Source organism: Lolium perenne, chromosome 6 (assembly GCF_019359855.2).
Source record: "Lolium perenne isolate Kyuss_39 chromosome 6, Kyuss_2.0, whole genome shotgun sequence".
NCBI classification, from domain to species: domain Eukaryota; kingdom Viridiplantae; phylum Streptophyta; class Magnoliopsida; order Poales; family Poaceae; genus Lolium; species Lolium perenne.
The window spans coordinates 264328722-264356573 of NC_067249.2; the positions used below are offsets into that span (position 1 = coordinate 264328722).

The following is a 27852-nucleotide window of genomic DNA, read 5'->3' on the forward strand; positions in this document are numbered from 1 at the left end:
ATCATGATAGCTGATGTATTCTCCACCCAACGCACCCCCTCCATCTTCTTCAGCCTACATACATGAACCCACCTTGCTCTCCAATACCTCAAATGGTTGTAGACCTGAGCGACACAAAACTTACGGCTAGTGTACTTCATAATAGCCTCAACAATCGCTTCCAGGTCACGGTTCCTGAACAACGGCACTTCGGCCTTCTCCTCCATGACAAACTTGCACACCATGTTCAGCACGAAGGTGGACAGAGCGGCAGGCCATATCATGTTGTTCTTCTTCCTGATAGGGTAGTACTTATCAGGCAACAGGGTGTACCGGAGTGGCACAACATGCAGCACGAACTTGGGAGACATATCAGGGAAGGTCGCATCCTATATAGACAATCAAAGTATCAAAGTGCAAGAACAATGATAAGAAAGCTAGATCTGTGACACACAGAAGCTCCCAGGACAACATTATGCAACATTGGGAAGCAAAGCAAGCATAGTAACAAGCTTCAGTGAAGTTCCAAACACGTTGTGGGCACACATATTGACCATAACACAGTAGTGATCTTCTCTGCCTGCTGCCATGTATAAGTGCGTAGCTGGTACAATAAGTAGTTGTACACATCGTAGAACCAATCCTCGTACCAACTATCGCACTTATACATAGATAACGTAGCTTAGAAGAACCTAGAAACAAGTGTTCGATGAAATAACACACTCTAGGCTTATAGATCCAAGCAAGAACTAAGCAAAACTAGTCTATGGTTACATATCGAAGCAAGAACTAAGCAAAGCTACTCTACTCTTACAGATCAAAGCAAGCTTACACGTAGCAAAAGTACAATAAAAGTGCAGATCGAAGCAACAAACTAAGGTAAACTACTTTAGGTCTTACAGATCGAAGCAACAAGTAAGTAAAATAAGTAATTCAAACCAAGAACTCTCTATCCCTACACATAGCAGCAGCCTTAGTGTAGATCTGAGCTAGGGTTGGGAGGTACTCACAGTGATATAGCAGTCGGACCCGACGGAGGAAGACGGCGACATGTCGGTTAGGCGACGGAGGAAGAACTGCCGCAGTGGAGGTCCGACGGCTTGAGAAGAGCTCGTCCTTACCTTGGTTGCCGACGAACAACTATAGACGAAGAGCTCGAAAGGGGGGAAATAGTGGCGCGCCTTTGGACGGTGAGGCGAGGCGGTGTAAATAGGGGGTAGTAGCGGAGGGAGGTGATCAAATTTCTCCCGCCGTATTTTCCCCGGCGTGCGCGGGCTCCCGCCATCTCTCCCTCACATTAGTGCGGCGCAGTTTGGCTCCAGCGATCGCGAGACGAGGCTGCATCGCTAGAAACGGCCAAATCGAGTGTTCCTCCGCATACTTTGGGTGCTTTAAAGTTCGTGCGGTGCAGGGAATCTTTCTCCCATGAGCAACCAAACGCACGTTTCTCGTTTGCGAAAAAGGCATGGTTGGCAATCAAACAGGCCCTTCATGTTGCTGGGCGCTTGATTTGGGTGTACCAGCCGTTGATGTTGCTTCCCCGTTTTTCTCTGGACGGTTGATTTTTTCTGGCTCTCTCGGATGCCTCCACTGGTGTGATAAGAGTTCCATCAGATCAGTTTTGGAGCCTGGCGGAGACTACCTATTGGATCCTACGTCATCTATCCTCTAAAGACCAAGAACAAAGTCTATATGAAGGATTAAGAAGATATTAATCATCTTTTCAACACTGTATAATTTTCCTAGCTACTAAAGGTACCAAGAGAAAGCAGGAATCCAAAAATGAAATATTCCCATGCTAACCCATTTTGGAGGTGTGAGTCCTTGAGTTTAATTAGTAGCTTTTGTAGGTAGCAAAATCAATTATTGACATATGCATCCATTCAGAAGTTTCTTGCATGATGAATTATTTTAAACTGCAAAAGGTGTGTAAAATATATCCGATTTACTGATTAAAAACGTTCCATTCAGATTGCACTAGCTACACGTCATGCAGATTAGCGAGGAAGACAAATACGCATGCTGGGGGGTGACTTGCTTATCACTGTGGATGATCTCTATATGATTTTTGCCACGAAAAGGAAGAATAGTTCGACCTTGGCTGAGCTATGATGCTAAAACAAACAGAATTTTCAGATTTCTCTAGTAAGTAATTTTCTCATGCTTCTTGAACTTCAATGTGGACAATTGACTGGCCATATATAGATTATTCATCTGGCAAAATTTTATCACAATTGAGGGTGCGCAAAAAAATTTGAGGTGTCCCCACCCTTTAGTTTTTTCTACGTTCGCCACTAAGGCCACTCATATGGCTCATTCCCTTCTGTGGTGTATCAAAGTTGATGTTCAACACCATAGGTGGGACCTACTTTTTATTCCGTGTTTGCAGCTAGATGGAAGATAAAATACATGATTGTGGTCCCTCATTATCAATGTTCCCACTACCATCGTGTATTTCTCATACAATAACCAACGTTGGCAATTAAGATCATTTCTATTTTGGATATTTAGGTGGTCAGTTCATGGATCAAACGATGATTTATTTTTGAAAGTAATACGGTAGGGAAGCACCTGCAGTGATTTTTATTAAAATAATAAGAGCCCAAATCTGTGTTTCCTGGAAAGTTAAACCTGGATGGTTGGGTTGTACATCCATTTTTCTAACCAAATAAGTTAGGCTGATTCCGTTGTAGGTGTCATCTAGTTATTTATAAAGTTGAGAGGCAATTTCCTATAGACATAGGTAGCTACACACCCATGCGATTTTCACATTGATTTAAGACGTTGGTGAATGGATAGATCCGGTGTTTGTATATTCAAAACTATGCATGTTACTGTTGGTGAGGTCACTTGTTTCTACCTTTTCGTTTACATCAGTTTTAGTCCTCTAATCCTATCAACGCTCATAGAATTACATCTTATATTTTGTTATGGGGACACGACCCATGCCACACACACACACGTTGCATAGCCCATTCAAGCTTTTAGATGTACTATGGTTTAATTGTCGTTTCAATCTCTTGTAGAATAGATTAAATAATTATAAAGTTGATCATTATCAAAATCGTAGAGCTCACAAAATTGTAAGTATACTATCATTAGCATCCATCAAATACTTAATTGTACGTCATACCAAACTTATATAATAAACCCTAATGGAGCCGATTGTAAAGCGAATGTTCCACCTAAGGTGAGAGTTTTTGGATGGAAGCTTGTAAATGATTCTCTTGGTGTTCAAGATCTAAGGTGTCAGCGGCACATGGATAGTATTTCCACATGTCATATATGTGGAATGGAGCCTGAAACTAATCACCATGCTATGATTAGTTGCTCTAAGGCGATTGCTTTAAGACACATGCTCTATGAAGAGTGGAATCTTCCTGATGATTCATTCTTCAGATATACTGGTCCTGATTGGGCTTTAATCCTCCTGAGTCAGGCCAGTGATCAGATGAGGTCAAAGTTGCTTTTCATGTGGTGGAGAACCTGGCATCTCAGAAATAACATGATTTTGGGGGACGGTAAATGTAGCATTGAACAATCTGCTATTTTTCTTCAATCTTACCTCCATACTATGCAGGGCAGTAGGGAGATTGAGGTAACTGCAAATCCAAAAGGAAAGCAACCGATGTTGGTTCAGTTGAATGTGAATAGTGATCAAGAAGCAAAGTAAGGCCCAAAACCATTGGACAAAACCTCCTGAAGGATGGGCTAAACTTAATTTTGATGCAGGTTTTAATGAACACTCAAACTCTAGTTCTTGGGGTGCAGTTCTTCGAAACAACAAGGGAGATGTTATCCTTTCTGCATGGGGAAAAATCAACCATTGTAAAAATGCTGAAATTGTTGAAGCTACTGTTGGTCTTCTTGCTCTTCAGTCTGTCATTCCTAACTACAGTGGCCCAATTCTTGTTGAAAACGATTGTGCCATTCTGGTGTCTGAAGTGAAGATGGTGGAGAAGAGCAAGTCTGCTATTGCTAATACCGTGGACGAGATCAAAAATCTACTACGGTTGTTCCTAGATTTTGCTTTCTCAAAAGTTCACAGATCCTGCAATGAAGTTGCACATGTTCTGGCTAGAATTGGTCGTAGTGAGCTGGGTGGGCAAGTACTGATTGGATCGGTTCCTTCGTGTGTGATGGAATTTAAATTCCGAGCGTGATTGTATACATAACAATGTTATTTAATTAATATAAGCACAAGTTCAAAAAAAAACTATACTTGAATAGTAGCATAGTAGAAGTTAAATAGTTCGCTTGACTATTAATACATAGTGTGTGCTACATTAACCGTACCATAGTAGCCAGTCATTAGTGTCTGATAATTTTTGCACATGTTCATTGAGCAGGTACGTACATACACCTGGCCAAAGACAACTGTTAATTAAAATATTCCACAGTATTCGTCACCAACCTAAGTACGACGAATTGTCAATATAATAATTTTATACTAGTTCTTACATGACCATATGATTGATATCCTTGAAGCACTTCCTAGTTAGATTTTTTATGGTTGTAGACTGAATGTGCAAATGCTTGTATGATTATCTAGGCTGGTCCAAAGGTTTTTTCTTCCCTCGGTACCCATAGCAATTTTGCTACCGAGGTGAGAGATGGGAATCATTTGAACGCATGTGTCCAAAAAAAAAATTCTACAAGAAAATTAAGTACGAGTATATGCACGCATGCGCCTCTACATCAATCGGTAGCTGAGGAAAGGACTGTTTTTTTTTTCTGAACTTAGAAAGAAGAGGAGAAGGAAACTGGGGTGTTAAGGGAGACCGTGGCCTGAAAAAGGACCACGAACGGCCGATCGCCTCCACAAGCCGGCCTGTAGGATCGTGCCGTGCGCGGCCCGCGAGCGAGTGACTATGTTGGTGCCACCGTAGGCAGCAGTTTCAGCGGTCAACTGGTCTCTGTCCTTTGCAAAGAAGAAAAACCCGTTCTATGTCACTGTGATTTTTTTTTCTGAAACATATATATTCGTGATCGGCCACACGCGGTAGACTGCAGTGCTATAAGATACCGATTCCTTCACTACCTGTGAGCATCTTCTCTCGTCAATATGCCTAATTACCCCAAGTAGCTAGCTAGTAGTAATATATTAATTTTAGTGTTCGAGTTACACTGTTTGTGGAGATTATGGGTAGAGTATTGGTTGAAATCCTTGCCTTCACTGGATCTCCACGAAACTATTTTCTTTCGATCCATTAGGTATGGGTAGAGTATTAAGAATTAAGAAAAATGCACTAACATTTTGAGAAAAGTGGGGATAAACAAACATTAAACTTGTTGAATACTTTAGTACCAAACATGCTTTCGAAAATAAATGTGGATTTGAGGTTTGATGGGGATTATCTCCACTAATCCTCATAACAAATTAATATCAAACAAGGCATTATAGGTTGTATCGTTGTAGCTTTTGTTTTCAGGGAACCATTGTATGTGCTAACTTAGCTTGAAGCAACTCTACCCTTATCTTGCTCGGTTATCGGCTCGCCTCGAAAACTAATCTTTAGTTTTTGATATTTTTTAAAAAGGATCCAAACAAATACCGAAAGACATGCTTACCCAGATATATATTTTCCGGCTTCCCTGATATTTGACTTAGGGCGCGTCATATTTGCAATTTTCGGCTGTCTAAATCTAGCACCCCCGATTGCCATGACTGAAATTTCAGCTCCTTTCGAATACGTGTCCTCCCCTCCTTCCCGGCCACCACCACCCACCATCGTAATTCGCGATAGATCGCTTCCGTTTATACCTGATTTGCTCCACGGAAAAGTTTCCCCGCCCTCTGCCGCTCCCTCCTCTTTGCAAGCTTGTGGGAGGTGCTTTGGCTCCGCCCGCCACATCAACCGCGCTCCTGCCATGGATGTGTCGACGAGCTTGACCGGAGGCACCGTCGTGGTCCGCAGGGCTTGATTCGAGGGGGTGTTTCACTGCCATCAGCACCTCCATCGCCTCTCTCGGCTTGAGTTACCTATATATACATCACATAATATATAGGCTTACCCAAATTTATAGGATTTAGTAAATCCGACCATTAGGTCAGCCCTGCAGGGCAATTTCACACTATCTAAACTTAACACCGTTACCTATATATACATCACATAACATTCTTTTCCCATTTCCACCCGACCCAACCTCACACCTATTCTTAGTTCTTTTTGTTGATATGAATGGTCACGATACCTTTTGTAGTATAGTTTATTTTGTTAACATGAATGAGCACGGTTCCTTTTGTAGTTTGTTCAGTTGATCCACAAGGTTAAAAGACGTCAACGACAACATGTTACAACATGAACACGGGGCCACATCGAATAACCCCAAATGCATGCGAACTCATATTGATATTACATCATATTACCTCTGCTCTAAAAAATAATGCCTATAAATTTGGTCAAAAGTCATAGTTTACTAATTTGGGCAAAAATATATAGTACAAACATCATCCACAATATTAAATAATAAATTGAAAATTACTTTAGAATCTTTTAATATTTATTTAATATTGCATTTCTTTTTTCGTGTCTATAAAATAGATAAAAATTTAGAAGACATTGACTTTGATTAAATTTATATGCCTTATTTTTTTAATAGAGGAAGTATGATATAACAAGTTACCAAAAATGGGTAGGGCTAGTTTGGACTCTTTTTCTACAAATGAGGGAGAAAATTATAGCACCCAAAAGCATGTAAGCAAATAAAGATTGCTAATCAATGTTAATTAAATACTCAATTCTTCCCAAAAATATGTTGCATATACTTTGTAAATGCATAGGATATGAAAATATACTTCATGATGGATCTAATTACATTAATCTAATATTATAATTGTTTATATATTTCTATACTAAGGATATAATGAAAAGTGATATCATCGTAAAACTTGCTTGTGGAGAACCATTCTCGCATGCTATGTGTTGCCAAATGTTGGTTGGTGTGGTTGTATGACGTTCATCGATTCAACATGAAATTCTGATGTCAATTTCTTTTGTTTCTTTTTTTCTTCCTTAACAATTTGGCTATGCACATGTAGGTGCGTTGATTGGCTCTTGAAGTTGTGTTATTATTGTACTAATATCGGCTAGATATTGATATTTTGTCCATTATCTAAAACAATCATCAAACAATAAATCTCACATTATGAACTGCGTGATGAAGCAGGGCCACGTTCATTTACGTGCGCATGTTAGACTGGATGTTCTTTCTTAACGTGAACTATGTCTCGAGTATTCCTTTGCTAAAAACATTGAACTTGTGATCCATTAATATTGTTGAAAAACTCCACCGTTGATTTGTGGGTGTGAAGTAGTTTCATCCATGCACTTCAACAATTCAACCGAAAACGGTCCGATGTTCCTCATGCAAAGGAGAACATGCCTATGTGGCATACATAAAAATAAGAAAAATTTAGAAATTGTTATGTGAAATTTGTAAAATGAACCGTTATAGAGTTATAAGCACGAAAAGAACATCCGCTCAAACGCATACTAAAGGCGAGAACACATAGTGATGATTCAACTGATCAAGTGCATGGAAAAATCATGAAGATCAATTTGGAAACTTATACCCAAAAATTGGCATATTTAGCCGGGCAAGAAAATTTAAATATCAATGTTCTAGGGTCTAGAGAAGAGAATTGTGAATACAATACCACTAACCAGAAAAATTGTTTGCATCGAATATGGTTTGTGGTGCTTCAGACGGGACAACTTGCTTTAGAGGAGGTAAGTTTTAGGGTTCATGCTCGACGACGTCAGACATCAAAATATAAGACATGCTTGACTTTTAATGGCCATAGATACATACCTTTGATTATTATTTACACTAAATTAGTCTATGTGCAAAATCAGGATTAATTAAAACATACACTCCATCTGTGCGATGTCGTAGATTTGTCTAAATTTGGATGTATATAATGTATGCGCGATTTTATGTATGGATACATATAAATTTAGACAAATCCATAATATATTTTTGGGACGGAGGGAGTAGTATGAAATTAAATCATATGAAAGATAAAAAAAATATAGTCCTTCCATTCCATATTAGTGTCGCTCATTTAGATGTATCTAGACGAAAGGTAGAAAAATAAGACCTGTTCCTAGGACATACAATGTGTTACAGACGTGTAAGTAATCATTGCTCTTCATCTGAATTATTCTATTCCACTTATTAATAGAGAAAAAACTAAAAGAGAAAATTCAATAATGCGGAGAAACATTTACCTGAAACCTATGACAAAGAACCTTAGACACAAGTGAAATCCAATCCACCAAATAATTTGATCATGGACGATGGACGTGTCTAGATACATCGACCAAATCAGCGAAAACTGATACTTCTATCTAGATACATCTAAATTTAGACAAATCTCAGACAATTTTTTCATAGGATGAAGGACCATTAAATAAGAGAGGAATACTAGGGGATCCACATATTTGGTGTCCATTAATTCAAACAAAATCGTGAACTGAAAACTGCTCAAAAGCCAAACAGTCGCTCGCGCCCTGTCCGTATTCTAGCAGGAGAGGCACATTTTCCGCTCCGCTCTGCTCCTGTCTCCCCACTTTTCCCCAGCGCCGCGCGCCGCCGTCGCCGTCGCCGTCGGCAGCGGCCATGGACGCCGCCCCCAGCGAAGACCCCCCAGCGTCGGCATCCGGTTTGCGCTCCCCCCCCCCCCCCCCCCTCCCCCCATCCAAACCTCAGGCGCCACCCCTTCCAAGTCCTCGAAGCGCCGCAAGCAGACAGTGAGCAAAAGCGGGGAGGGCGAGCGGCAGGACCGCCTCGCCCTCGCGCTCCCGCAGCCAGCGGAACGCCTGCTCCTCCTCTCTCCCTCGCTCAGACGTGATCCCGCGGCCTCGGTGGCTCTCCCTGCCACGCCTATGCCGTCGGTAGGGGGTTTGGCCTCGGCGCCTCCGGGCGAGGGCGGCGGATTGGGAAGGCGGGGGCTTTAGATCGTGCGTAGGGTCGGTCGACTGATGCTGCATTTGCGTTCGCGCGCGTTGCTGGGAAAGGGCCTGGATTTGTAGGGATTTAGGGTTTTTGGCAGGGTTTGGGGATTTCTTACATTTTTTTGGGCCCTTTTTGATCCGCAGGATTCCTAAAGCTGCAAGTTTAGAAATTATATATAAAAAACGTACAAATTGGAGATCATACTGTATACCTAGATCCTCCTACGAATTCTTTTTTTTTTCAATGTAAACATTCAACTCATGAATGCTAGTGCCTTTATCGATTACTGCTGCATACTGGCCGCAATGTTTCTTGTCCACTTTGCATGTGGTTTACATAGAGTATATCATCAGAAGTCATACTTCCATTGCCAATACATTTTTTCTTCTCTCTTGTATGAAAGTAATTGATCATCTGTCTCTGTAGGCATGTACTACCGGAGAAAAAGGAAGGCTCCTGACCCCGTCGGTGCTCTTTCACTTCCAGCTGCAAGTTTGGGCCGCATATGGGGATGTGGCAGTGTTAGCAAGGAAGTGGAAAGTTCGTATGCTCGGAGGCTCCAATTGCTAAGTTTCCTTTCCACTACTCTGCGTGAGCCCACAGGGAGTCATGTGGCGGGTGCTGCAACTAATGCGACCGAGAGCCCCGTCAGCCAAGAACAGGGGAATAGCAAAGTGGTAATAAATCTTGATTCAGATGATGAAGATGAAAGCGTTGCAGCATGCAAGCAACTGGCACCTGAGAAGAGCAGTCAGCTCACGCCTGAGGAAAACAAAATGCTGATGCCATCAGAGCATGCTGGTACTCTCACGACATGGCTGGCAACCGAAGCAAATGACGAACCAAGTGAGACCAAGCGTGATGGAGACCACACCAGTCAAATTGTTCCGTATTGTCAGAGTGCAGCTATAGTGAATCAGTATCCTTTGCCCAGTTATCAACCGTCAGTGCAGTTTGAGAGAGTTATATTGCAGAGAAGACCTGAGGAGGAACGTATCCAAGATCTGGCTGTATGTGCTTTTTTACTTGCAATGCTTTAGTGAACTTCAACTTCTACGCACTGTATTATTGTTTTTGTTCTACATGCTGCAATGCACATCGGTATCTCTGAAGGGCACTGCTAATCTGTTACCTTTGTTTTCAGTGTTTTTTTATGTTCATCCATCTAATTGTGAATTAGTTTCTCAAATGCCCCTTTCTCTTGTACCGGATAATGGGGTACAAATGTTTGCTATTTGCTGAATCTATTCCAACTCAAAGCTGAACGGTTTCGTTTTCCAGCAGTAATTCTTTCTGCTCAATGTAGGTTGCTACCCGTGTGGAGAAGATAGCAGAAACACAAGTTTTCCCTGTTCTTCCTAAGGAGAGAAAACAAAAGAAAATTGACCCAAGCTCCCAGCTAGATGGGGATGCTGAAACTACGCCAAGAAAAAGAAAAGGAAAAAACAATGCGAATCCAGCGGTATTGGGTTTTCCCTTGGAAACTTGCAATCCTGTGGAGGAAGATGAGCCTATGGAGGAAGATGAGCCTATGGAGGAAGAGGATAAACCAGAAAAAGAAAGTGATGGTCTTGAGGATTTTTGGAATGACTTCTCATTGGCTGTAGAAAGCTCTAAGGTATAAATTATAATCACAGAATTATGACTTTTTTGCTGCAACATTTTGAAATCTATCATTTTGCAAGTTAACGTTTGTTCTTATAAATATGCGCTATGTCATTACCTTATCTGAATATTGAACTGCTTTGCACAAAAGATCAGTCCACATAGCCCCCTTGCTCTCTCCCCCCTCTATCCAAGCTCATGTGGCACTCCCTATGTTGCATACACAGTTCTACTTGCAATATAAGGGGGCAGATTACCTGGTAAAGTGAGCTCAACTCAATAGTTTGGTGGCTTATGTGGACTTAACTCTTTGCACAAAGCAAAATTCATGGTTAATGCAGTGTAATAGAATTTTTGCACACTTTACTTCAACATTAATTTCGATTTGTGTTGTTTGCCATAATGACTTACTTGTATTTATTGGCCAGCTTGACACCGTTGAAGAAGTAGCCAACGAGAAAGAAGTGGGTGAAAAAGAGGTGGACACTGACTGCAATCATGACATACAGATTCATGATGATCTGGGTCATGTATGCCGCGTCTGCGGTATGATTGTGAGAAGGGCTGACACGATCATTGATTATCAGTGGAAAAAGGTATATTATTTGCTTAAGATATGCGATCCTTCTGCAATTTTGAGCTCATTTAGCAACATAAATTGTTCTTTATATGCATCTATTTTTAATTTTAGCAAGTTCTTACCATATTCTTTTTTGACAACTAGCAAAGTGGCCCACGTTTATGAGCGGCCATCATTTTTTTGTGTGTGCAGAAACTTCTTTGAAATGCTTTATTGATTTCATATAACATTGCTTGAACAAGCCAACCACATAAAGGGGCATAATATGACATAATCATACATGATAATTAGACCATACCATCTTAACCAACAAAATGGACGCATCTGGGCATCCCGCACAGCCTGATGCTTCGTGTGGGTTGTTGTATTGGTTATTCCTATATTTCCAGCATGAAGAAAATTTTCTAGTATAGTAGCACATATTGTTGTTATTTTCTGATATTTGGTATCAACTGCTCTGCAACATATTTTTTTCACAAATGTTATGATGGCATAATATATACTTCGGAATTAATTGAAGTTCAGTTAACCATTTTTTTCCTGAAAATTTCCGAGAGATCTGCCTATCTATCCAATCAATAGGGTGCGGGGGATGTGAATGGAGAAACAAAGTCTACAGAGGGTGCTAAAACTAAACTATTTTAAATCCTGAAAACCATATCCAACAGCGTTGACAGCGGAGCCTCCATTGCATACATATTGTACCTTCATTTTGTCCGCTAATTGGTGCAACTTGCATTGCTCTCTGGTTAAGGGACAATCGTCCCCAAGTTTCCAAATGGTCCATATTGTGAGGATGACCATAGTATTGATAATTGTACCTTTTCTACTATTCTTATGCTCGCTTGACGGTAGATGCCCTCGAAGCTATGAAATCTTTATTGATGAGAAGTCATCTCTGATTCACTCCAGCTAGATTAGTCTATTAAACAAACAACCGAGCAATAGATAAGAGTGACATGCCGTTTCAGCTTGTTGCAGCACACAACAGCTAGATTTTTCTATTAAAGAAACAACCGAGAAATAGATAAGGGTATACATGGATGCATTGTTGGAGCTGGTCAGCGATCCACCACATTTCCTCTGAAGCAAAACTGTGCCAAATGAATTGCAATGCAAAAACGCCGCAGTTTCCAATATCTGCTCCCGAACATGATAATATCAAAGTACTTGTGTCATGCTTGAAATGCTACTCCAAATACATAACCAGTTCTATTATTTAATTGCTATTCAGCAAAGAAAAATTGCAGCATTATACAAATCGAAATATCTTAAGAATATGGATATGACAATACCAGCCTACGACTATAGGAAATAAAACTGGTCTGATCATTTTCGAAACATGCCCATGGTGGTGCTATTAAAAAAATTGTGCTAGAATTAGTGATATTATATGTACTCCCTCCATCCTAAAATAAGTGACTCAACTTTTTCTAAATATGGATGTATCTATAACTAAAATAGATCTAGATACATCTGTATCTAGACAAAGTTGAGTCACTCATTTATGGACGGAGAGAGTATTAGACATCTGACTCAGGAATATAATTTTTTATTGTGGAAAGAACATATATATTCTGTGTGTTTAAATTCCTAAACAACACATGATTTTTAGATTCAAGAACAATTGAGGGTCTGTCTCATTGAACAAACTGGGATCTCATTTGTTTTTATAATCAATGTAGACTGTAGCTATCAATATAATCTTGTACCTATACTTGATCTCCAAGTGTGCAACATCTTTGCTCGGTTAGTCATAATTGGTGATGCTGAAGAATAGTAATCTGGAGATATCTTGATGTTGAAGGCCAAGGGTTTGTGATATGTAGTAGCAAAGCATGTAAGAACTAATTAAAGCCAAGCCTTCAGTTGTCATGCTATGCTATGCCAAAGAGAGAGAAAATCAGGATTATGCATGTTATTATTGACATAGAATAGGCAATTAATGGGCATCATTTTAAACCAATAGTAATATAGGCAAACACAATGTTAATCAATGAAGGGCATACATGGTTTTCATATACAGCATATCCTAAGCTTGGCAATTGGTTAGAAATAAACTAAGTGGATATTAGACTTACCTGAAAAATGAGGTTCCAAAGGGAAACATATATGCTTATCTCTTTCAGCTACATGTCTGTTTATTGTTTGAGAAAATGAGGTTTGTACTTGTGCAAGCTTTACCATCAAGTTTTAACTCCCCAATATAAAAGGCTATTAGCAACTATCTACTAGGCCCTGGAGTACAGTGAAACTTTCAGAAAGCATGGACAACACAAAAAAACCTCCTAAAAAAAACAATTGTTCCAGTTAAAATAGGGTGCACACCCATCTCCTGCAATTCCCATGGAAACAAAAGGAGATTTGACCATCGATCCAATGACGTGAAATATGAAATATTCACCAAGTTACAGTATAGTTTGGGGCATGTGCGGTTGCTTGCTACCCCTTTCCGGACAGGGGTAACTTGAATGCAGTGGAGTGATGGCCATGTGTGCCTCTAGTCTGCAAAAACTCTAGTTTGAGAGTAGCATGCTCTTCTGTCACCTCTAGCTTCTTTGAAGGTGAGGAGAAGAACGGTGCAGAGATGGTCTATGGTGTGGCGTGGCGATTTGGGACTGTGTGGTGGCACCAGCCTACAGCTGGGCATGGGCAGCCCGGCCCGAAAATCCCGGGCCGGGCCGGGCTTGCATGTCGGGCCGGGTTCGGGCCTGATTTCGGAGCCCGAACATCGGGCCGGGCCGGGCTCGGGCTTGCAGAAAACACGACCTAAGCCTAGTTCGGGCTGTGCTTTGTCGGGCCAGGCCGGGCTTTTCTCTGTTCGGGCCGGGTTTGGGCCCGATTAGTAAGCCCGAAGGTCGGGCCGGGCCGGGCTCGGGCCTGGGAATTTAGGTTCGGGCTTTTTCGGGCCTGGCCCGAAACCCGGCCCGGTCCGAGGAATGCCCAGGTGTAGCCAGCCCATGGAGTAGGTGCGGACATGCGGGAAGAGCGATTTGGGGAAGATGGAGAATGGCAAGTAGGTAGTGGATGAGCTGGATCCAGCGCTACAGAAGTGACAAGGGATGAGAATGCTGTGCCGCCAGAGAGGCGATCTGAGCTGCAATGCTGCAAACTTTGCAGGCCATATATTTAACAAATATGCTGATATGTTCAACATATGGTTGTATGTTTTTTTTGTGAGAATTTGTAGTCTACATTTCTATTTTCTACCGTACAGTTCTTTTTGGTACATAATAATAGATAGATGATTTAGCTGGGCAACATTACGCAAGACATGGGATTAGTAACATATATGGAACTTCAGCATACATCACTATTTCAAATGTTCTATATGGTAATCATGAAATTCAAATGTATGGATGATTGGAACAGTCAATTGACATTATGTTTACCTCATGCCAGGCATCAAGGTCAAGATCTTATTTCTCTGAAACACGTTCAAAGGATCCTGGCGAGATTGTCATTGGTGATGTTAGAGTCGCTGAAGAACTTCTTGTGTTAGACATTGCCATTCATCCAAGACATGCAAAGCAAATGAGACCACATCAGTTGGCAGGTTTCCACTTTCTGGTTAAGAATTTAGTCTCTGACAAACCAGGAGGTTGCATTCTAGCTCATGCCCCTGGTTCGGGGAAGACATTCATGCTCATTAGCTTCATTCAGAGCTTCCTGGCAAAGTACCCTTCTGCAAGGCCTCTTGTTATACTTCCTAAAGGTATATTAGGTACATGGAAGAGGGAATTTCAACAGTGGCAAGTGGAGGACATACCACTGTATGATTTCTATTCTGTCAAGGCTGACAAGAGAACAGATCAATTGGAAATCCTCAAAGCTTGGCAAGCCAAACTGAGTATCTTGCTTGTCGGATACAAGCAGTTCTCCCGGATCATTTGCAGTGATGGGGGTGGCACCGTCGCAGCTGCATGCCGTGACATGTTGCTTCAGGTCCCTAACCTACTGATAATGGATGAGGGCCACACACCTAGGAATCGGGAGACTGATGTGCTCGAATCACTGAGCAGAGTACTAACTCCACGTAAGGTGGTCCTATCTGGTACACTGTTCCAGAATCATGTCTCGGAAGTGTTCAACATCTTGAACCTTGTACGCCCGAAGTTTCTTAAGACTGAATCATCTCGTCCTATCGTTAAACGTATAATGAGTCAAGTAGCCATATCAGGTGGCAGGATTTCAAAACCAGGTGCTGATAATGCCTTCACTGACTCAGTAGAACACACCCTGATGGTGCATGATGAGAACTTCACGAGAAAAGCACATGTCATTAGAAGTCTCAGAGAACTAACCAAAGACGTGCTTCACTACTACAAGGGTGATATCTTAGATGATCTACCTGGCCTAGTAGACTTCAGTGTCTTCCTGAAACTCGCTCCCAAGCAGAAAGAACTCGTTCATAAGTTGGGAGCCTATGAGATATTTAAAAAAGGCGCAGTAGGAACTGCACTATACATGCATCCTTGTCTGTCAGAAATGTCAGAAGCTGCTGCTGCAGAAAGGGCTGTCAACGATGCAACTATTGATAGTTTGGTCCAGTCCATGAATGTGACAGATGGTGTGAAGGCCAGATTTTTCATCAATATCCTGGCACTTGCAAATTCTGCAGGAGAGAAGGTGCTTGCTTTCGGTTCATACATACTTCCCATGAAATTCTTGGAAAGGCTACTGGTCAAGACAAGGGGCTGGCATGTAGGAAAGGAGATCTTTGTGATCTCCGGTGATACTAGTCAAGAAGATAGAGAAGTGGCAATGGATCAGTTCAACAACTCCGCCGACGCAAGAGTTCTGTTTGGTTCCATCAGGGCATGCGGGGAGGGCATCTCCCTCGTGGGTGCATCGAGAGTTGTCATCCTAGATGTCCACGTGAACCCGTCCGTTACCCGTCAAGCGATTGGGCGGGCTTTCAGGCCTGGGCAGCAGAAGAAAGTGTTTGTGTACAGGCTCGTAGCCGCCGATTCTCCGGAGGAAGGCGACCATGAGAAGGCGTTCAAAAAAGAAGTCATACCGAAGCTGTGGTTCGAATGGAGCGAGCAGCACTGCACGTCAGAGGACTTCAAACTGAACAAACTTGAGATTGATGACTGCGAAGACGAGCTGCTGGACAACAATGCGATGCGCCAGGACATCAAGGCTCTGTATAGAAGGTGAAAGCAGGCAGAGGCAGGCTGTTATGCACCATGTACATTGCTCTGATGTAAGGGCCCTTTCCTTTAGAATCATTCCTCGCATCTTGACAACTACTTCTCCTTGTTTTAAGTAATTTTGCGACCATTCTTTCTTTAACTGGTAACCTTTTCTTCTACAGGGTGTTACAGTTGCTCCTCCGTTGTGATGGAATTACCAGGAGTTTGCTGCCAGCAAGGGTTTTCTGTCCATCTTGCCATTTTCCTACCCATGTTTATGTGGTGACTTGCTCTGTAGCATGTGCCGACTCTGGATGTTAATTAGCTAGAGAACCAATCCTCATCGCGTTTCTTGTTCCAGACTTCCAGGATTAGCAGCTATGCGTGAACACCTTATCGTGAAACAGTAACCAAATAATATTACTGTTCTTGATGTCACCCTTGGGTTGGACCTCTTTGTAGGGTTAAAAGTGTTTGCTGCAAACACAAAGTGCAGGTGCTCTCTCTTTACTTGTTTGGGTGCACGAGGCCCTAATCCCTCTCCTTTGAATGGCCAGCTATCAGGGGCGCCTCTCAGGTCTGCGCTGTTTCTTTTTTTTTTTTTTGAACCGAGCCTGTGATGGCCGCATAAAGGCTTTTGTGTAGCTGTTGTTTCCTGCCATGGGTGTAGTAGGTGAGTTCGTTATGCGTTTGGTTTTATTGTGTGTTGTGTGTGTGCCCAGTGTTTACTCGCTCGTGTGCTTGAGCCTGTTCGTGGCCCTGTGTTGTTGTGTTGTATCTTTACTGGGCGCACAGGCAGGGACTTGCCTGCATGGGTTGGACATGAGGTTCTAGGCGGTTCTGTGGGGGCTTGGATTTTGATGCATTTAAGCATTTCTGAGTTCTGCTCTGCTATTATGGTTATGAGGTTATCAGCACATTGATTTGCTGTTTTGCAAGTCTGATTGTCGGACTGTGGTTGGTGCGTGGTGACTGGTGAGGTTTGGTTCTGTGCACGGTGATGCTCTCTCATTTGTGGCCTAATAAGATGGACACTGTTTCTTTTTCGTATTGCGCATTGTGTTCATTTGATTTGCTAGACCGTGGACTTTCTTGTGTGATCCCTGTTCTAGGTAAGTCATTTTGGTCTAGAGATGTTAGCTGTGATTGTATCGCTTCTGAGTTGCTCTTGGTTTTAGAATCAACAATGCAGGGTTCTATACTGAAGGGCCAGCCGGAGTAGTTTAGATGCGCTATTCAGGAAGGGCAGGCATATTATCTGCAGTTTCCTGAGGCTAGATTGGCGAGAGATTCTTTCCCGTAGTCTGGGACTTGGTTCACAAGGTGGACCCATAGTTTAGGAGATCATCCCTCCTCCGACATCTCTACCCCTGCATACTTACAGGCTTTGGGTCTTTGAAGAGTTTGATCGATGATGCTTCTTCGCGTGCTCCTGTTGGTGTCCTCGTATTCCACCACCTGCTCCCCTGGTCTGCCTGCCTGCGGTGTGTATTCCTCCGGAGATACCCGTTTAGCGGTCGGCTTGAGGTCCTCAAGGTGACGTCTGGTTGTGGCCTTGTCTGGTTCGTGCTTGTGGCGTGACTCTTCCCTGCATCGCCCTTCGACCACGGGGTCGGCACACCGGTGTCGTCGCCCCAGTCTCGGCTATCCGACGCCCTTTGACTGTGCTTGGTCTCGGTTCTGCAGGTCTTCGTCGCCGCCCCTCGCTCGCATGCCAAGTCATAGTGATTGTCCTTTGAGGTGCTAGCCTCCCGAGGGGGTTCGGTTGGCTTCGGTTGTGCTGACCTTCCCCTTCCCTTGTGTTCTTTTTTCGTTTTTTAGGTGTCTTCTTCTCCCCTGTACCCCCCGTATCTCCTTCTATCTGTTTGTAAGAACATGGGCCTGCCAGACTACTTTCGTGGAAATATAACAAGCGGTGGGGTTTTTCCCCCCCGTCAACCCTCGAAAAAAAAAATGTCTTAGACAGATTGTTGCTTGTGCAGATAATCGACATTACATCTTTTTCTTTGACTAGGTGTAGTTCTTTTGTGTCTGCAGAGAAGATAGTATATATAGCAGTGATAATGATTTTGACATTGTGTTTAATCTTGCAGATGCCGTGGGGATAATAACCGTGCATCTCTGATCTCAGTGTCAAATATATTGTCTGCTGTTATTTTTTTCTCCTGAAAATATTGTAGTGGTAGGGGACGGCTCGTATGCCGGATATAGGGAGAGTGTTGTTTTCTGAAGTACACTGTCGTGATGGATCGCCGTAGGTAACCCTTTACCTGCAGAGCTACGAGATACCGATTCCTCCTTTTCTCTCGCCACGCATTCATCGTCTCTCCCAGCTGCCGTCGTTGGTAATCAAAGACCTCAGCCTAAGCAGCACGTGCTACTACCTAATAAGCTAGGCAGTTTAGCATGTGCGCCGATACTTGAGGCTGTATATATAGTCCCCAGCCCCAAGCTGAGTTTACATGAGCAACACTCACAAACCAAAGCGAGATACCGAGGAAAAAGAATGGCGTGGAAAGCACTCCCAGCTCTGGTTCTCCTGGCCCTCGTCTGCGGCGAGCTTGTGATCGGCGGCCATGCCCAGACGACGTACATCGGCCTCCCTAGGGGAGGAATGCTGCCGCCACCCTACGGCAGGGGAGGAATGCAACCACCGCCGTCGCCATCAGAGTACACTGCTCCCGTCTCCGCGTCTGGTAATTAATCTCTCGTGAATTCCTACATATGCATGCCATCGAATAAACCATTTGATTTTGATGTCATCACATGTACTGTGTTAATTTGGGTGCGGTTTTGACTCTTGTTTGGGGTCTTGCTTCTCAGTGAATGATGGACCTGGACGGCTTCCAAGTGTGAAAGAAGACAAGGAGTACATGATCCACCGCGTGCCGGTGCACGACCGCGCGCGCCCGGTTCCCGTTCCGCCCACCGCCAATTAGTGCGGCCGAGCTGGACCAACCCAGGACTAGATAAAGGGAGCCATGAATCCCTAGTAGCAAGAACAAATAAATTGGGCGAAGTTCATACTACTGCTTGCAGGATAGTAGTCACCCTGTTTCTGTCGATGGCATAGATGGAGAAGGCCGGAAATGATATGATAAATGTAGCACCTGTTGGAATCTTAAAGTGCTATCAAGGAACATAAGTTCACCCCATGATGTTTTGTGTAGACCAATAAAACAGAACATGGCGTTTATCTCGATCGTGCATAGAGTGATTTGGGTTTCAGCCATGAATCACCTGCCCGAACGGAGCCACCAAACTACACTACTCGTCGCCCCTTCACGTCTGGTAATTAATACTACATCCTAAAAAATTGTCTGAGATTTAGTTAAATTTAAATGGTGTCCAGATACATTTAAATTTAGACAAATCTCGAACAAGTTTCAGTTTCACGAGACGGAGGGAGTATTACTCTCTGTGTTTCATCTCTCATGATTTTCTGCATCCGCTCTGCACAAGACATCGTACCATATAAACCGATAATTCAGACAAATTTCACGAGACGGAGAAAATACTACTCTCTGTATTTCATCTCTCGCGATTTTCTGCACCCACTCTGCACAAGACATTGTGCCATATAAACCGTTCAATTTTGATGCGACGGTAACGGTTCCGGTTCCGGCCATGGAGGAAGAGAAGGCCTTCATGATCCACAGCCTGCCGGTGCATGACCAAAGTGGTTCACAATCAACCAGAAGTCACCTGTATATTATTAGTGATGGTTGTCGATGATTTAGGTGTACAAGGTTGTACTCTTTTATACTACTACTACGGATCGTTTTTTTTTTTCTGTAACCTGTGGAGTTATAAGTTGCACTGATTATATTCCCGCTCCTCACTCCTCCATCTCATTTGTGATCCTTCTGCGGTAATTTTCCCGTCCTCTTCATTTTCCTAATCTGAATTGCATGGACAAAGCAAGGCCATCTAAATTTCTAATGGGTGTGTATGTTCTTGATTACTCTGCTCAAGCTCAAGTGCCTATTCTTAGATTGTATATAGAATGTGATCATTTTCATGGATCCACGGTCAATAGCCGGCGACAGCCTTGTGGAGTAACAGCCGGCGATACTCCACAAAGATAAGGCAGACATAACAATTAACCTCAAGATACATTGATTGGTAATAACATGGGAAAAATTACATCATCAGAGAACTAGCTAGCTAGCCAACATGTGGTGTTGACGATTCCGCAGCGGGAGCATCGTGGTCCTTTTGTTTTCCTTCTTGCGGCGGGTACACGCCGGCGGGGTACACTGCAACGGCGTCCTCCCCATCGACGGTGTTAATGCGGCTCCAGTCGACAGATGCCCAGAGCCGTTTGCTCCGCTCGGCGGTGGCGGCGGCGGCGGCCTCATCTTCGTCCTCAGAGTCGGACTCGATTTCTCCGTTCTCCAGGGCGTCGTAGACGCTGTTGAGGAGGGCGTGGAGCTCGTAGTGCTGCTTCTTCCTGTTCTCGACCCACTCCGGCGTCATCAGGTTACGTCTGGCGATTAGGTTCAGGTTCCGGATGACCGGGTCGTCGTCCTCCTCGGACCACTCGTCGACGTCCTCCAAAGCCGCCGTCTCTTCGGCCTTCAGAGACGAGTCTTCCGCTTCTGCTTTCTCTTTGGGCGCCCCATCGTCCTCCCTAGCAGCCATCGGTGGTTACCTATCGAGGTCTGTTGGACTGGGAACTTTCGATTGGGGTTTTTTGATTGCGATGGAGCCACCCGATGACAACTTAACTGGGACGGAGTCGGATATTGAGTTCGTCACGGGCTCCTTTAGGCCTCCTCTTTCTTGGCCCCCAGTGCATAAACAAATTACAACTCCTCTGTCTGTAATTGGGTGGTTAAGAGGGTACTAGCACCTCTAATTCACCAGAGTTCAAACCTCACGTTTGATACTTTAGTGTCTTATTAAAAACGGAATATTCTTCAGTGGGAGACGACGTTCCGTCGACAGCGAGGCGCCTGTGGTGACTTCGTCAATATCAAGACCAGTCGAATGAAGTTTTTTGGACGTAAATCTCTCGGAGGTGCTCATAGGGGTAGGGTATGTGTGCGTGCGTTCATATGGGTGATTGTATGTGCGTATATGTGAGCGTCTACGTTTGTAATGTGTTTCACAAAAAAATATAACTCCTCTTTCCAAGGGCCCGGATCGTTGTTTTCTTCGTCTTCTCCTTACAGCGACTACTAGTAAAGGCGCACATTCACCTAAAAGTTTATTTAAGATTTATTTACATTAGGTTAAGTAATTAGTCAAGATAGTGGTAAGCACAAACCTAGTTCTTATTAACTTAGAACCTATACCACATTAACCACTTATTGGGAGTTATCAATGTATCCTTGGAGTGGGAGAGAAAACCTTCACGTATTTATTACCTAATCATATACACACTTGGAACCCTAGACCCTCATTTCAATTCCAACTTATGCATCAATTGATGATCATAAGAAAAATATAGTACCATGGCCTACATTCAAATCCAAGGCTTGTGATCAATTGGCAATCCTGAGATGTATATCCAAGTCTTTGGCATAAGTGTTTAATACAATCATAATGCTGTGGATCCAAATCATAACCTTAAACCACATATCTATTTCTCAAGAGAGAAGTAACAACCACCTCTAAGTGTCCAAATAAGTAAAACCTTTAGAACCAGAAAACCAAAACTGATCATGGGTGCATATGCACCCTATATGTATAACACATATTTCAAAAAGTAAAAAATTAGGAACAAAAATTTAGCATGTAGAGGGACACGTTCTATGAGTACACGTAAAGTTTCACGTAAAACCGACAATTTTTGTACCCTATGTAAAAAAGACAAATAATGTCTCGAGAAATAGACTATTTTAACACCAAAAATTTGTCTTTTTAGTACAAGACACAAAACATATCGGTTTTTTCTGAAACAACTTTGTGAATATGTAACATGTCAAGATATACACGAGGCATTTTTGTTTGTATTTTTTTGACATTTAGAAATATATTTAATATGCATTTCAAATAAAGGGTGCATATGCACCCAGGTGTAGAAACACCTTGTCCCTTTAGAACACATTACTAATGACTTTAGAATAGTCCTAGATGATTTCCATGTCATAAGAAAAAATGTGGTGCACATGCCATAATGTTTCCATGAACATATTTCAAAATAAGAAACAAAGAATGCTCCTAAACTTAGTAAATGCCAATGTGAATATGAATACAAAAAAATTCTACATATCACTAGGTGATTGTACGATTATTTAGAAAAAATAAGCTGAACATTAAAAGAGGAGAATGAAAATAATCTCTATTAGGATCCCTAAATTACATCGTAAGAACCTTTCACAAAAGATGTGTTCATACAATAAAAAAATTCTTAATAAAAAATAATAGTATAGGTAATATTTCGTATGAGTTCCAGAAGGACTCATATATTCAAAATTATTAAAAACTGAATTGAAATTCAAACAGAAAAGACAAAACAAAAAAATAGAAAAAAGATAAGAAAAAAAGAACCTATCGAACGAGACCACACCTTTCGCAGTGTCACCGAAAGGTAGGACCCACCCAAAGAGAACATCGTCTCTTCTTTTTTCTGCATGGGCGCATCTCATCATATTTGTGTCGGGGAAACAAATTACCCCTAGTTGGAGATTAGAACACACTTAACATCATTTAAAAAATACGCAGCGGAATAAGTTGTAACTCATGGATCTTGCTGTGTTGCCCTCCCAAGAGATCTTGCCAAGGATCATACATTTACAAGATTACTGTGAATTGATCTTCGCGTAACCAACCATATTGGGCTGCAACTAGTTCCTTCAGATGAGCACTTTTGGACCTTAGTTCTTCCAGTTTATTAAAAAGTATAAGTAAAATGCTTCGAATATCGTTACTTTAGGAGCTAGGCTCTCTTGGTCGCTTGCGCCCACTAACCATGTGTAAATTAAACTGAGGAGCACATGCTGAGATTGTTTTCATTTCGATTGTGCATGTCCAAGTCTACAACACTATAAGATATCAATTCCTCCCTTATATATTTTTGTCTAGAACTCATCTTCTCCCCTCAGTCAGCAATTATAACTCACAAGCTTATTAGGCCTTTTGCCTAACTGCCTAGGAACTTTTATCTCTTATATAGCAAATAGCACATATTATCTTATTATTAATTAATAGATTGGAGCAAAATTTTTGCCCCAGTTAAAAAAAATTATCGTCTTTCCCGGCTGCCATTGATAATCAGAGACCTCGGCCTAACTACCACTGGCCAGTAATCTATCTAGCGTAGTTTCTGCACCGATACTTGCGCTGTATATATACCCCCCAAGCATACAGCAATATCCACTATCTACTAGTACCTTAGTTCCTGCACCGATACTTGTGCTGTATATATATCTCCCAAGCTTAGTTTACCTGCAAGGCTGCGCAACAACACTGAGCAGAGGAGCAGACCTGAAGTAGGGGACGGATGGGCGTCGAAAGCACTCCCAGAACTGGTTCAATATACTGTGTCCTGTTATATTACGAAAAACTACTTCTATTTATCCGGAAATATATCATATGTACGTACGGCTCATATGCTGGATAGTGTCATTTTCAGAAGCATACGTGTTCAAGTTTTATGTGTTGGTCCTAGGATCCCACCTAAAGTAGAGATCCTATACAAGTCTCCCCCTGTTCTTCTGTGAAGCACACCATTGGGATGGATTGCAGCAGCTAAGAATCTTTGCCTGCAGAGCTAGCTACAAGATATCGATTCCTCTCTTGCTACGCATTATTCATCATATCTCCCAACTGTCAGTGATAATCAAAGATCTCAGCCTAACTTGAAGTATACTAGCTACTAATCTATCTAGCTTAGCACGTGTACCGATGCTTGGTGCTGTGTACATATAGTCACCGAGCTGGCCTGGAACAACACTGAGCAGAAGAGCAGAGCAGAGCAAGATACGAAGAAGAAATGGCGTCCAAAGCACTACTCCCAGCTCTGGTTCTCCTCGCCCTCGTCTGCGGCGAGCTCGTGATCGCCGGCAACGCCCAGACGTACATCGGCGGCACCAGCGCACCGTCACCGGCCGGAATGCGGCCACTGCCCTACCCCTACGCCAGGGGAAGAGCTCCTGTCCGAACGGAACCACCGAACTACACTGCTGTTCGCCCCTCGATATCTGGTAACTGACACTAGCTGCAATCCATCTCTCATGATTTATTTTCTGCATCCACGTTATCTGTGCCATATAAACCGTTCCATTTTGCATCTTATGACATCTGTTAACTATATATGTTTGTTTGGGATGATCCTGGGTTAACTTGTGTGCGGTTCTGACTCCTGTTTGTCTGGGATGATCTTGCTTATCAGGGGATGATGCGACGGGAAGGGTTCCGGCCGTGGAGGAAGACAAGGCCTTCATGATCCACAGCGTGCCGGCACACGACCGCGTGCGCCCGGTTCCTGTTCCGCCTACCGCCAATTAGTCGTCTAGTCTAGTTAGTGCGGCCGAGCTGGCCAGCCTAAGGCTAGATTATGTGGGAGAAACCATGAATCCCTAAGAACGAATAAATTGTCGGAAGTAATTTGTACTGGTTGCAGGGTAACTCTGTTCCTGGCAGTTAGATAAAAGTGGAGTATAATGAACTAATGATGTCCACTACAATGGGGAAGTCTGAAACTCCAAGTGCTACTATCAAGGAGATTAAGTACTTATATCCCAATAATGTTTTGCTTGCGTTTTCCCCAAAAGCAGAGTATGAAAACATATGGCTGCTGTGTGACACTACGATGCCTGAAATGTACATGGACGGTGGTCTCAACTCTCAACACTATGATCGAAACTAAGAGAACCACTTCTCTCATTGACTATGCCGATATCTACATTCCAGTTACCACCTTTGGCTAGATACTAAAATCATCTCTCTTTAACTAGAGCCAGACGTACAGCCCTAGCTTATGTGAATATTCTGTTCGAGGCACAAACATGATCCATGTGCAGTACTTCGTGCTATTTTCAATTGTCCCTCTTTATTAAAAATTGTATAAGCATCGTACAAATTTGCAAGGTCTTTTTTCCACTACCATATTACGCATGGGTATTTATGTACTTATGTTTCTATGAAGCCTAACAGATTATGCATGGAGACAGTAAATTGCACAGAAATGTTCAAGAATTTTGACATGCGCAGAGTGGTGTGGAAAAGAAGAGGGCATTCCTATGGGTGATTATTGCAGAAGTGAAAAGTTTAAGGTGTTGCCAAGCCACGTTCACTTAAAATGCCTTAATATATGAGGAGCCAATTTGTGGAGATTGTGTTCTACCATATGTATTATGAACCCAACAAACTATTTCATAAGATGAAAAGACAATTCCCCAACAAGACAGTAAATACATATTGCAAAACGGGAAATATTGAAAATTCTCATGTCACATCCTTTCCCTTTCATCAATTCGTTTTACGAGCCTGTCCATTGTTAGCAAATCTCATCATATTTGTGTTGGGGAAACCCGGCACACCGATTACCACTAATTGGAGATTGACGTTACTTGAAAAACACGAAAAATAAGTTGTAACTTCAACACCACTTTTGCACTAACTCACGGATCTTGCCAATGATCAGTGAGCAGGGTACGCTGTCCATGTTGTCTGAGAGATCTTGCCAAGGATCGAACATATACAAAATTAACGTGAACTGATATTCATTTAATGAAGGCAGTCTGGTTATGAGCAGCCAGTTCCTCCATCCTGGCCTCCAACTAATTCCTTCAGATGGGCACTTTCGAACCTTAGTTCTGCATGTTTATTAAAAAGTATAAGTAAAATGCTTCGAATATGTGACAATCTTGGGCCCACTAATGGAAACCATGTGTCAACATAACATCATCAGAACAATTAAACTAGGTAGCACATGGTGAGATTGTTTTCATTTCGATTGTGCATGTTCAAGTCTACAACAACACTAGAAGATATCGATTCCTCCCTCTTTTGTCTAAACTCATATCTATCCAGCGAGCAATTATTACTCATGTGCTGTTGAGAACAGGAATTTATTAGGCCTTTTTGCCTAACCGCTTAGGAACTCTAGCAAATAGCACATTCATGCATGAGCAGTTGAGCACCACACTACACTGACCAACCCACGCCGCATCGTTCTTCCAGTCCTCGAGTATATATATGAGGCGATGTATGCTGATGGAGGCACACAACAAAGAAGTGAAATGGCATCCAAAGTGGTTCTCGTGGCTCTGGTTTTGGTCGCGCTTGTTGCCATCGCCATGGCCTCCGGCGAGAGCGGCCACGCCATGCCGCTCCACCCCCGCGCCGAGCAGAGCCTCAGTTGGATGAACGGCATGAAGGGAGGGCCGCCTTCGGGTATGCAGCCATCGGTTACTACTGTCACCATTCCTGAACGTCCTACCATGATTGGTAACTAATCATCATAGCTATTTCTCGTTCCCTGATGCACATATTTCCATGTCTTCATGTTGATTTTTGTTGCGTATTGGATCAGGCGAGGAGGAAGGCAAGTTCATCGCGCCCGTGCCGTCTTTCAACCGCCCGGTGCCCCGTCCTCCAAGCGCTCCCTGATTAAATCACATCAAACCTGAACCGTCAGTGCCTCGGTCGAAGTTCACTGACGCCTTGGGAAGAATTGGTTCATGGATGCTTGTATCCGTACGCGTACGCGCGATGCCATTTTCGTTCAATAACTGTAAGGCAGGCATGGAAGAAAACGAAACAGTGAGCATTTTGCCTTTACGCTTTTGTTAGTTCTCAGACGAGGGAAAGGTAAACACGATTATTTCCAAGTCAATGCGCACGATCTAACTGGCAGTACGCGCTGATTATTTCGCGTGATGGCGTGGGGGTCTCGCCGCCGACGAGGTCAGACACGGTCTAGCCACCAGACACTCTCTGCTCCCACCTCATATTTCTTGATGCACTCATCCCCCGCCACCCGAACCAGGTCAGAACGGTTGATTTCTCAACGATCGATGCTGCGTCTCTGTTGTGGGTATACTTCATGGGTGTACCATCGACAGTGCCTAGATCCGGCAAGCCCGGGTGGCCCATAGATGGTGATGTGGCGTGTGGCCCGTCGGGCGGCCCAGTTGCTGTTGATCCTAAAGGATGAAGTCCAGCCCAGGATAGGGAAGCCGGATCCCAACCGACCATCGGAGGAAGTCGGATCCGTGAAGGTCCATGTGGAACCCGGATCCATGGAGGCCCAGGAGTAACCCGGATCCATGGAGGCCCAGGAGTAACCCGGATCCATGGAGGCCCAGGAGTAACCCGGATCCATGGAGGCCCATGTGGAACCCGGATCCAGTACGACGTAGGGAGGAAGGCAGATCCTTGACGTACACGGCAAGACCTTGTACCGTAGTTAGGCGACCTGTAATCCGGCTAGGACTCTCCATGTAAACCCTAGATCCGTGCGCCTATATAAGCCGGATCCGGGAAGCTCTGAGGGGAGATCTCGAGCTAGAAGCGAGACAACCACAACTCATTGTAACAACGCGAAAGCGCCCAGATAATTCCAGACAAGCAGCAGTAGGCCCTGTCATCGTGCAGGTGTTCCGAAGCTGGGTAACTCGCGTACCACCGTCCCGA

The 27852-nt window shown here is 43.2% G+C and overlaps 4 protein-coding genes across 4 annotated transcripts; all 4 read left to right on the top strand.

Moving 5' to 3' along the window:
* Window positions 1-8493: 8493 nt before the first annotated feature.
* On the top strand, window positions 8494-16701 carry LOC127305454 (protein CHROMATIN REMODELING 35). The gene is made up of 6 exons (XM_051335871.2): window positions 8494-8647; window positions 9367-9950; window positions 10247-10558; window positions 10974-11141; window positions 14528-16334; window positions 16446-16701. The coding sequence occupies exons 1-5, from the start codon at window positions 8605-8607 to the stop codon at window positions 16286-16288; spliced, it is 2868 nt and encodes a 955-aa protein (XP_051191831.1). The 5' UTR covers window positions 8494-8604; the 3' UTR covers window positions 16289-16334; window positions 16446-16701.
* A 1997-nt stretch (window positions 16702-18698) lies between these two features.
* Window positions 18699-19418, top strand: LOC127305459 (uncharacterized). The gene is made up of 2 exons (XM_051335875.2): window positions 18699-18959; window positions 19087-19418. Exons 1-2 carry the CDS (start codon window positions 18770-18772, stop codon window positions 19200-19202), a joined length of 306 nt encoding a protein of 101 aa, XP_051191835.1. The 5' UTR covers window positions 18699-18769; the 3' UTR covers window positions 19203-19418.
* A 4735-nt stretch (window positions 19419-24153) lies between these two features.
* LOC127305457 (uncharacterized) lies at window positions 24154-24899 on the top strand. The gene is made up of 2 exons (XM_051335873.2): window positions 24154-24416; window positions 24605-24899. Exons 1-2 carry the CDS (start codon window positions 24206-24208, stop codon window positions 24718-24720), a joined length of 327 nt encoding a protein of 108 aa, XP_051191833.1. The 5' UTR covers window positions 24154-24205; the 3' UTR covers window positions 24721-24899.
* Window positions 24900-26405: 1506 nt separating this feature from the next.
* LOC127305458 (uncharacterized) lies at window positions 26406-26997 on the top strand. Its single transcript, XM_051335874.1, has 2 exons — window positions 26406-26664; window positions 26750-26997. Exons 1-2 carry the CDS (start codon window positions 26421-26423, stop codon window positions 26824-26826), a joined length of 321 nt encoding a protein of 106 aa, XP_051191834.1. The 5' UTR covers window positions 26406-26420; the 3' UTR covers window positions 26827-26997.
* Window positions 26998-27852: the final 855 nt, after the last annotated feature.